This window comes from Chanos chanos, chromosome 7 (genome assembly GCF_902362185.1).
Source record: "Chanos chanos chromosome 7, fChaCha1.1, whole genome shotgun sequence".
Classification (NCBI taxonomy): Eukaryota; Metazoa; Chordata; class Actinopteri; order Gonorynchiformes; family Chanidae; genus Chanos; species Chanos chanos.
In genome coordinates, this window is record NC_044501.1 from 21,773,960 (window position 1) to 21,785,332 (window position 11,373).

Consider the following 11,373-nt stretch of genomic DNA (forward strand, 5'->3'; position numbering starts at 1 on the left):
GAACCACACAGCCTCATATAAACCTGACACCACATCTCTATGTTAAAGTGCCCAGGTACACGAACTGAGGTAAGTGTCCTTGCTCTACTTGCGCAGGTAAAGCAGTAATGCAAACTAACCGCGGGAATTCACACAGTTCTCTTCACAGCTACACAGGAAGCACACAAAAGCTAATGGTCCTGAATCAGAAAATATTGAGATTTCTACAAATGTAATAAACAGACCTGATCTCATGAGAAAAAGAGTGAAAATGTTCAGTCTCACTTCATGTATCAGAACAGCAACGATGATGATGATGATTGGTTACTGATTGTTTTTTTCTAATTCTTACTTGCAGAGCTTTATTGTTCAAATTCAGTAATCAAGAGCTGGAGGGTTATTACAGAAAACATGGTAAACCAATAACATTTTTTGTGACGTGGGGTGTGAAGTTCATCACTGGAGTTTTTCATTAAACCAATACTGGTATATGTATATTTCTGATAGTATGAAAAGATTTTGAGGCAGAGCCTCGATAAAATCTCTCAGTAAACTTGTTCTTGATGTTACTACGATGTGCACCGATCCAGTTTCCTTGTGGAGAACATCACTGGGGACTGTTTAATATATGTGTTAACATTTTCATTATTTTCGTCTAAATATTTTCTTTACATTTTGGCAGCATTTTAAGATGTATTCTGTTTTGGAATATTAGACTGGCAAAAGCTTAACAGTTCAGAGAACACTACTTCTCAAAAAATAGGCAAGCCACTGAAATTCATTTCTCTCTGTGGATTAGTCCTACAACAAGAAACTCTTTCAAGAAGCTGACAATGAATACAAGCCAAGAGAGGGATTCGTTTCAAGATGCCTTCATCAAAAACTTCATATGTGTTGCTCTAGGAATCATCATCAATCATATTAACGGAGTGTTTGTGTACACTTTCTGCAAGAATGCAGTGTTCTATAGCAATTCTCGATATATTCTGTACATTCACCTGGTCACCAATGATATGATCATGCTGTCTGTTACAGTTGGACTACATGTTGTCAGTTATGCAGTACCGTTTATGCAAGTGTCACTCTGTTGCTTTCTGTTACTCCTCGGCAATATGACAGCCAAAAACGCTCCATTAAACCTGGCTGGTATGGCCATAGAACGTTACATTGCAGTCTGCAAACCACTGCATCATCCCCAGATCTGCACAGTGAAAAGGACATACATACTCATCTGCCTGATTTGGATGGCTTCCACCATTCCAGCGCTGGCTGATGTTTTCATCATTATAGCTATTAAACCATTAAGTTTTTTTAACAGTAACACTCTCTGCATATTATGGGATATTTTTGGTACCCAGCAACACAGGGACAGAGCCACTGTTGTAGAGATTATTTTCATGCTCTTTGTGTGGTTAACCTTGTTCTATACCTATTTTATGATTCTTCATATTGCCAAAAATGCATCCACAGATCAAGCGTCTGCTAAAAAAGCTCAGAACACAATATTATTACATGGTGCTCAGCTTCTCTTTTCTATGCTCTCCTATATCGCTCCTTTCATTGATATGTATTTGGTCCCACTTTTCCCTAAGAGTAGATCAAACATTTTGTTCACAACATTTTTGTTGTCACATATTCTACCAAGATTACTTAGCCCACTGATATACGGGATCAGAGATCAACAATTTGTCAAGTATATTAAAAGCTATTTTTCATATAAATATGAACATTCATCATCAGTGAAACCTTATTGAGCTCATTCTCAGCTTGGAATTGCTTTCATGCTGTCAAATAAAATAATAGAAATTACCATTAAAAATATTTTGCCATTGTAATGTTTGATGCACACTGTTTGATGCTTTTAGAACTCAGTTTACTCTGCAGTATATTTTCAGTGGAAAGCTTCAAGTTGTTTCAAACAGTTTAAACAGAGTTCTGCACTAGTTCTGTATGTGCTTATATTGTGGGGAACTATGCATTTTTCAGTTTTGTGTTTAACTACTAAAGAATCAACTTGTTGAGCAAATTCACTTGTTGGCAAAACTTGTTGGCAAATTAAGTGCACAATAACATTGTGACAAATAAAATGCGATAAATTCATACAAACAAATTAGAATTCACTGTTCTTGGCCCACTGAATTGCTTTAAAGTCATGCCAGTGAGACACAAAAAGAGCTTTCCAACTTTACAGCAGATAATGGTGAACTGATGTATTTTGCAGGCTTCACCAAGCAGGAATGAATCTTCATTCCCAAAAAAGTAAACTGTTCATACAGTTTGTGCAATTTCTGGACCACAGAGCTTCTACAGAAGTTAACCAGCATGACAGAGTGAAAGGCAAAATGCACATGCTATACTACAGTGACTCTTTCAGGTCAGAGTGTTCTTGGGTCGCCATTCTTAGCAATCTTAGCGGTTTAATGAAATCAGCTGCTTTGCACAGGCACACAGTCTAACACAAAAGCACACCATATTCTCTTGGACAATGTGAAGAGGCATTTCAGTATCAAACACTCTCTTGCTTCCATCCATGCTAGATATAGCTAGGCTAGCCACATGTTGACTCCCATGGACTGCAACGAGTCCACCTTTGACAGCGAACGGTGGACAATCGTATGGTCAGTCATTCATCTCTCACACTACTTAGAAGAGGGCCCCTTTACAATCATAAGTCATCAGTGGCCCTCACAGGATGGAGGGCTTCTGGGGCCCTTTACCTTGATACCTACAACAAAAGTCACCAAATACTGAGTCCAAGTCCTTCAAAGTGTCTGTTTACCTCTTTAGCAGTGCCATATTGTTGTTATTGTGACAAATTTTGGTACTGAATGTCCATTGTCAAAGTCTGGGCTTGACCCAGAACAGAAGGGACTGCTGGACTTTGTCTGGGTGTTGGCTCAGTATTTGGTGACCTTTGTATATACCAAGGTCAAGGGCCCAAGAAGCCCTCCATCCTGTGAGGGCCACTAATCAGCTATGATTGTAAAGGGCCCTTTTCTGAGTTATGTGTATGACTGACCATATGATGAAGTTGTAAAAAATATCAGTTGTAAAAATGTGTGTCCCATATCCTGCTCTGAGCAGGCCTTGACTTTATTTGATGTGCTCGCTGGAGCAACAAGGGCAGCGGTTAAGCCTCTCGAGTCGGCCATCCTGCATGCGGGATGAAACAGAAATTGCCTCGAAAACTCTGAGTTTTTGTCCTAGAAACAAAAAAACATACATCGAAACCTTCAGTTGTCTTCTTTAAAATGTGTATAGTTAGAAAGTGAATTATTTTGTAGAACTATTTGAGGGGAATAAAAAGAACAACATGCACATTTCAGTCTCTGAGTCAGAAAGCAGCTCTTGATAGCCCACCCATTTGCAAATAGAGCTATTCATATGATAACGGGATGGTAATTCGCAAGTCATTATTGGATCATTACGAGGCAAGAAAACGTGTGAACACAACCATTTTGACTCCTATAAACAAGAACACGTGTAAGGTGGCCAGTTGCAAATAAAGCAAATGTGGGAAGAGTAGGAAGTTTGTGTGGGATAATGTGGGACATGTTACTGCTGAGAGGTAACCTAAAACTTTGTCTACCCAACTGAATAAGAAACATTTGTATTCTGCCTTTCAGCTCATAAACGCCTACTGTATACTTTGTCCTCTACAATTCCACAGCACACCAGTTAGATCATTGTTGGATTTTCTTGTGATTTTACAAGTAAACGAACCGGAGCAAAAGCGCGCTTGGAGAAAAGCTTTATTTGGTGGTGGTGGAATCCGGCGGCGTGTCTGCCTACAAAGCTTAACTCAGAGAACTGTTACCGTGATCGGCCTTTTATACCATGAAGCAAACAGACAACAGGTGTGCAACGTTGCTTGATGCAAATAAGAATCTAGGTGTTAATGCTAAATTCCCCTTTTGTCTGTGATGATTACCATTTGCCCACTACCAGTTGTATTTTGCCTTCCTACAGTAACGTGGCACCAAAGGTGTGAAGCGTTCTTTGTATCTATGGTAATAAGACCATCAGGTTAAACAGTTCTCCTATCATGAACCATGTTTGTTCAGATGTCACTATAATCTTACAGTCCCCCCTTTGATCATAACAAAATATGATCACAAAAAGAAAGAATTGTAAGAAAGTACATGAACAGAAGGAGGAAAAATAACAGAAGAAGAAACTGAGATCTGTGGGTATTAATCATGTACGCAACCTAATACTGAGTACAGGCACCTCTACTTACAGTGTAAAATATAAGAATATTGCCTTATGATGATGTAAAGATACATGATACATTGAAAGGGTGTACAAATAAATGCATTACACTTTGGTTTAAATTAGGTAAGCTGCTGGAGTCTCTCTGTAGTGAACGACTTGTGCAATTCTCTTCTTAGAGTTATCACAGATGAATCGTATAAACATGAATTTTACCCCTTTAACCAACAAGGCTAGTATGGTTAATCCCAGCAGAGCCAGAGAAATGTATTCAACTACAGTTTTCCCTAGGTCTCCCAAATAATTGGACAACCAGTCAAGAAAACTGAATCTCGCAGGTGATAGCTCATGTGCTGCCCGGGATACATTGTAGATGGTAGAGGTCACATTCTTCATGTCATCTTGATTATCGGGAATGTAAGAGCAACATTCTATTCCAATGATTTTACAGGCCCCACCTTGAGCAGAGAGAATGTAATCCAATGCTGCTCTGTTCTGCAGAGCCATCACTCGAACAGCCGTCAGTTCCTCAGACACTTTGCTCAGACCTAATGCAGTGTTATTGGCTAGAAGCTCTACCTCCCTGGAGAGGTCACCAATTTGATCTAGAGCTGACATAACCCCATAGGTGGGAATAAGGGCACCAAGCACTCTTTTCCAAACTGACTGATGGTGGGTTCCGAAACCGTCAGTTGATCTTTCATATCTGACTTGGTCGGGCAAAGTAGATGCAATTCTCATGGCCGGACCTAGACGTCCTAAAGCACAGGCACCCGACCATGCTTTAGGCAGCTGAGGATAAGTATTGTTTCCACAAACCCAATAGACTCCCACAGCAGTGTGATATAGTCCAAGATGATCATGATAGTTTATGACCTTGTTGCAGTCCAGAGTCTCTCCAACAGGAATAGAACCATTTTGTTTGATGCACCACGGATATGGTCCAAGAGATAGAACAATGTTGATAGGTTGATGGTCATTTGTAGGTTTAGGTCTGATGATGAGTTTATTACTGCCAGTGGCAGGTCCTGATGGTGGTTCTTTAGTGTTAAACTTGGAAGTGATAGGTACAGACATCATTGGAACACCATGTGCAACCGAATGTGGTATTAGTCCACAGACATAACAGCCGGTTTGGTTAGCATGTTTGGCTGTCATGTGTACCAGCTGCATGTAAACGTTGTTGTTGTCCACAGCATTGGTGTATCTCAAAACAGTGATCATTATTAGAAATGCTGCTGTTGACATGGTGGATGATTTCTCCCTGCACTTATAATGCTGGGTGGGTGAGATCTTCTGAAGCAGACTGTGATATTGTGGAATTGCTGATGCAGATGTGTTCCGTGTCTCAAGGTTTTCAGCAGAGGTCAGCCAGGTGTCAGGTATGGTCCAGCGTAGTGTCGGATGTCGGCCAGGTCACCCTTCTCTCCAAGTTGTAGGGAATCCTCGTTTTCACTGGGGCACCTGCAATGACACACAAGAGGGAAAACGGAAACGCATCTTGCCAGAGTGCATCAACATCAAAATTAATTGTCATTTGTATAAACGCCTAAAATATCCCTATTTAGTTTTGGCTGGAAGCTACAGTATTTATCAGTGGTAATATGATGATCTCTCCATCCTCAGGCGACAAGCTAGAGCCTAGATAACTCTAGTCCCGCCATTTCTGGACTCTGATAAATACTACCACCATTCTGTCCCTAATCTCTAGGTGGATTTGCTAATTTACAATGGCTCACATGGTACCACTTGTCTTTTCCCTGCACCTTAACTGCTGCATTAGTGACTAAAAGAACCTGATATGGACCTTCCCACTTGGCCTCTAATGCTACCCTCTGAGGTTTGTGAATCATTACCCACTGACCACGCACTAGACTATGCCCCCCCTCTGGAGGTGGTTGCCATGCACTGAAAACCTGTTTCTCAGCGCCTTGTACTGCGAGACTGAGTTGTTCACAGTACTGCATCAGGCTGTCAGAAGTTAGATGTACGTCAGCTTTGCGCAGATCCATTGTTCCGGGTAGGGGCATGGGCCGGCCTGTGATGATTTCAAAAGGGCTTAGTCCAGTTTCCTTGTTGTGCGTTGCTCGGATGCTGCAGAGCACAATGGGTAGAGCCTCGGGCCAACGAATTCCTTCCTGATGGAATTTGGACAGACGTTCTTTAATGACATGATTCATCCTCTCTGTTTGGCCTGAAGCTTGTGGTCTGTAAGGACAATGTAGTGACCATTTTATGTTTACCATACGACACACTTCTCTACAGACTGTGGATGTGAAATGTGTTCCTTGGTCTGAGTCTATGCATTCTGGCAAGCCCCACCGGGGAATGATGTCCTTCACCAATGTTTTGGCGGTGTGGGCTGCCGTTCCATGTTTGGTTGGGAATGCTTCCACCCATCTGGAGAATTTATCTACTATGACGAGCACATCCTGAAACCTCCCACACTTAGGCAGAGTTATGTAGTCCATCTGAAGATGCCGGGATGGACCAGGTGGGGCTGGTGTTCCCCCAGCAGGGCTCTTAATTCTGGTTCCAGGATTGCTCTTTTGACACATGATGCAGCTTCTTATCACATGTCGCGCTTGTGTTCGGAAGTTGGTGTTCCACCATACTCGACTGAATCTGTGGATCATTTTATCCTCACCTACATGACCCAGCAAGTGAATTTGCGTTGCCAAATAGGGCAGAAGGCATTCAGGGGCCACGGTTCATGTACCGTATTGCCAAATGTTATCATGCTGCAGTTTTGCTCCATTTTCCATCCATGTCCAAATTTCATCTTTGGATGCTTCACTTTGCATTTGTTTGATGTCAGAGATTGACTGTCTATCTTTTTCCAGTGGTCTCAGTGCCGCTGTGTGTGCTCCCCCCTCCTTTGCGGCTTGTTTAGCAGCAGGGTCTGCTAGGGCATTCCCTTTGGCTTCATTTGTTGCATCTCTTGTGTGTGCTTTTACCTTAAGGACAGTGACTTCTTTTGGTAGCCGAAGACTTTCTAGTAATTCCTTTACCAGCTCTCCATTCTTTACTGGTGTACCAGCTGCTGTCATGAACCCTCTTTGTCTCCACAGTTGTCCAAAATCATGAACAACTCCAAACCCATATCTTGAGTCTGTATAGATATTTGCAGTTTTGTCTTCAGCTAGTTTGCACTAGTTTGCATGCTTCAATCAGGCCCTTGAGTTCTGCTTGTTGGGCTGATGTACCTGGGGACATTGATCCTTTTCCCAAAACTTCTGTGTCTGATGTCACAGCCCATCCGGCACTCCTTATTCCTCTTTCTACAGTTGATGACCCATCTGTGAAGAGGACCAAGTCAGGGTTGAGTAGTGGAGTTTCTTTGATGTGCTGATCAATGTCCAGAGTGGTGACAATCTCTTCACACTTGTGGTGATCTCCATCAGCCTCTGCAAGCGTCATCATTGTGGAAGGATTGGACACACTGGCTTTCTCAATGACGATGTTGCTTGTTTCTAGCACAGCCAGCCAGTTTCCCCATCTACTTGCTGTTACTTGTGAAGCTCTGTGCATTGTCAATAGGGCATGTACTGCATGTGGACATTTTACTACCAACCTTTGATCCAGCACCAGACTAGAAACTAGCTAAACTGCTTGCACTGCTCTCAGACAGGGCCCGAAGCCTAAAGCCACATTATCCAGTTTTGCTGAATAGTAACCCACAGGCCTTCGCTCACCCCCATGTTCTTGTGTCAGCATCGCTGTCATATACCCATCTCTTTCATTCACAAACAAAGTGAAAGGTCTTCCTGTGTCGTGTAGGTGCTTCACTTAAAGCCTTTTTCAGCTTCTGAAATGCTGTCTGGGCTTCCTCACTAAAGGAAATCTCTTCTTTGGGATGTGGATTTCCCTTTAGGAGGTCGTATAGGGGTTGCGCAATTCCGGTGTATGAGTCTACCCAGGATCTGTTGTAGTTGCAGAGTCCCAAGAATTTTCTCAATTCACGGATGGTTGTGGGTTCAGGTGTTTCTCTGATTGCTTTAGTTCGGTCCTGTGTTATGGTCCTTTCACCCTTGGATATCTTCTGTCCCAAATAGATGACATCCTTCTGCATGATCTGGGCCTTTTCCAAGCTAGCTTTGTGGCCCTTGGAGCACAAGTGGTCTAGCAGGGCTTTGACATCCTTCTCATGTTCCTGTTCAGTTTCTGAGGCAATCAGTACATTGTCCACATATTGTATGATCTCTGATGTCACATGTGGCATGTCTGGAGATGTCAAGTGCGTTCTGAGAGCTTGATGGTAAACAGTGGGGCTGTTGTGGAATCCTTGTGGCAAACGTGTCCATTGATACTGTTGCCCAGCAACAGTGAAAGCAAGCCAGGGCTCAGACTCAACTGCTAGAGGCACTGACCAAAAACCACTGGCCATGTCTATGACAGTGAACCATTCATGTTCAGGTTTCAAATTGTTAAAAATGGTTGCAGGATTAGCCACCAGAGGTGTCAACTTGTCTATACACTTGTTGGCTTCTCTATAATCCACTGTCAGGCGCCACGTGCCATTAGCTTTCTTCACCGGCCAGACTGGGCTGTTGGATGCACTCTGGGTTTTGACAAGAATGTCACGTTTCTCCAGCTGTTGCACAATGGGCACAATTCCCTGAATGGATTCTTTGCTGATGGGATATTGTTTAGTGCTTGGTGGTGCTTTTCCAGTGAAGCATACAGGAGGCATCTGTAACAGTCCACAGTCATCCTTATCCTCTGACCATATGAGATGATGCTGCATGTCTGTCTTTTCGAGCCTCCTCAGATTCCACGTCACCTTACCATCCTCAAAGGTTAGTGATGAATTGATTTTCAACAGTACATCCAGTCCTAATAAAGGTTGTGTAGTTTTTCCTACCCAAACTTCAGTTGTTACCTTGTGAGGTCCAATGCACAGAGTGATGGGTTCTGATTTCCTCAGGGTGATGTTATCACCCCCAGCTCCACTAGCTGTTATGTTTTCTTGGCTTAAGGAGAATGTCATTTTGCTGGCAAATGTTGTGGGTATAACAGTCAGTTCGGCTCCAGTATCCAGTAAGAAATCAATATCTTGATTGTTTATTTTTACACACACATAGAGTCCGTCGGCCTTTTGATGGACTGCCGCTAGCAGGTGCTGCAGAGAGGGGAGCTCTAGTTTTCCTGCGGCTCAACAGCCTTGAGAAGAGTTCGTTTTTGTTCCTCAGTTAGCTGTTGGAACTTTCTGTCTAAATCATTATCATTTTCGCTTTGGTCTCTGAGCCTTATTTTGCATTCTTTACTCCAATGTCCTTGCTTGTGGCAGTAATAACAATGTCCACCTCTTGTTTTGTTCAGGTCATGTCTCCTGCCCTTCAAATCCTTGTGTTCAGGTCCAGTTTTTTTGTACCTTAGAGCGTTAGATTGCAAGGCTCTGAGTTTGGCATCCTGTGTCCTCTCAATTCTTGCTGACCAGTCTACAACTTGATTGAAAGCTGTCCCAACACCATCCCAGTCATCATAACGGACTTTAAGGGCTTTGGATATCTCTGGTTTTAATCCATTCATGAATGCCGTTTTCAAGGGCATGCCAGTGTCCTTGCTCAGATCATCACCGTCGTTTAAGCCAGCATGTTCCAGCCAAATCTGTGTGAAGCGTTCTTCATACTCTGCAACACTTTCCCCCACTTTCTGCATGCATGCAGTAATTTTTGCCCAGTTGATTTCTGCACGTTTCAGTTCACATAAAAAGGTTCGTACAGCTTCCCATCCTGTGTCAATATTATCTTGTGACTCACCCACCATTGTCTCTACACTTTCATTGAGCTTCTTTTGATCGCTGTCTCTTAAGTTCAAATTCAGGATCATAGCAGCGTCTAGTGGGTGTAGAGTGTAAATTTTTCGTAAGCGTTCAAGAACTTGCCATGACTTGCGTGGTTGTTTATATACATCTGGTAAATCCTTGGACCACTTATCAATTTGTTCCGGTGTGGCTGGTTGATAAGTCTTACATGGGATGTATCTTTTGACCTTCTTTGTCACAGTGCGAGTCCGTCTCTGGCCGTCCTCCTCAAACTCCTCTTCACTTTGAACTTCCACTTCAGTTCTCCGGTGTTTGATTACTACAGGAGCAAGCCTAACCTTTGCTGAAGCGGTCGTCTTTGGCGTGGAGTCCTTTGTCACAGGTTCAGCAGTCGGTGTGTCCTCGCCATCTGAGCCACCTGAGCTGCTGCTATTGTCATATGGAAATTCCTCTAGCCAATGGCGGTGTTGCTGTTCTTCAATGGCTTTCATTTCCTTGAATGGATAGAGCTTCTCTGACTTCCCTTGCTTGGTGTCTCCTTCGTGTGTCTTGGGAGAGGCTGTTGCTTTATCACAGTCTTTTGGTTGTAGTTGGATTGAGATTAAGTTTAGCCATTTTTGACTTTCAGCTAAAAGTTTCTCTTTTTCTTTCTTCTCCTCTTGTAATAGAGAAGATAATGATTTGACCTTTGTTTTTTCTGCAATGATTTCACGTTTCAGTCTTTGGGTTTCACAGTTATGCAGATGTTGTCTAATTTGCTTGCACAAAATAACAGACCATCCGTCTCGTCTGCTGCTTGCAGACATCTGTTGTGTCTTTCCCCAGGCCTTTTTCATGTCAGGTAAGGTCCAGAGTCTGTCCTCGGAAGGTTTAATGTTGTATTTCCATTGGATGTCGTCATCGCATTTCCTTAGTCCAAGCCGTTTTTCCATATATGAATTTAGGCTGTCCATCATCTGAGCGATTGTTACGTCTGGAGGAGCTTTTCCGTGACGTTCTGGCGTAGGTTTCAATGGCCCAGCCCCATGAACACGGATCTGCGCAGCCAAAGACAACTCAGCAGCCATAACAACAGATTTCCTCGGGTATAAGAGCAGACAGAGTGGGTGTTAGCGGTGGTGTTGAGGATGTCTGTTTAAGTGTGAATACACACAGCTATCTTGGTGCAAATGACTATACGCTCCAAAGAACACAGAGTTACCGACAGGAAACTGAAATTTATAATCCTTTTTTTTTTTTTTTTTTTTTTTAAACAAGAACAGACTATAGACAGTGAGTTTTTATCTTCACATGCACAGACTCGTCAAAAAGATGTAGTCTATTTTTCAAAATACAGTATAGACTTACAATCAGGAATATTTGGAGATCTGCAAAGTGAAAATGGATACTCTTTCAAAATACCAAATAATTCTATG

The 11,373-nt window shown here is 42.6% G+C and overlaps 2 protein-coding genes across 2 annotated transcripts; one reads left to right on the forward strand and one right to left on the reverse strand.

The window, feature by feature from the left end:
- The first annotated feature begins 812 nt into the window (after positions 1 to 812).
- LOC115816118 (odorant receptor 131-2-like) lies at positions 813 to 1,733 on the forward strand. The gene has a single exon (XM_030779085.1). It carries the CDS (start codon positions 813 to 815, stop codon positions 1,731 to 1,733), a length of 921 nt encoding a protein of 306 aa, XP_030634945.1.
- Positions 1,734 to 9,330: 7,597 nt separating this feature from the next.
- On the reverse strand, positions 9,331 to 11,025 carry LOC115816119 (uncharacterized). Its single transcript, XM_030779086.1, has 2 exons — positions 10,533 to 11,025; positions 9,331 to 10,367 (listed from the first exon to the last, which is right to left on the reverse strand). Exons 1-2 carry the CDS (start codon positions 11,023 to 11,025, stop codon positions 9,331 to 9,333), a joined length of 1,530 nt encoding a protein of 509 aa, XP_030634946.1.
- Positions 11,026 to 11,373: the final 348 nt, after the last annotated feature.

Bases quoted from the DNA above. Each gene is read 5' to 3' on its own strand.
- LOC115816118 (XM_030779085.1), top strand. From the start codon at position 813: ATGAATACAAGCCAAGAGAGGGATTCGTTTCAAGATGCCTTCATCAAA.
- LOC115816119 (XM_030779086.1), bottom strand. From the start codon at position 11,025: ATGGCTGCTGAGTTGTCTTTGGCTGCGCAGATCCGTGTTCATGGGGCT. The intron at 10,368-10,532 runs GTGATAAAGCAA...CAGGTGGCTCAG, and splicing joins CCAACTACAACCAAAAGACT to ATGGCGAGGACACACCGACT.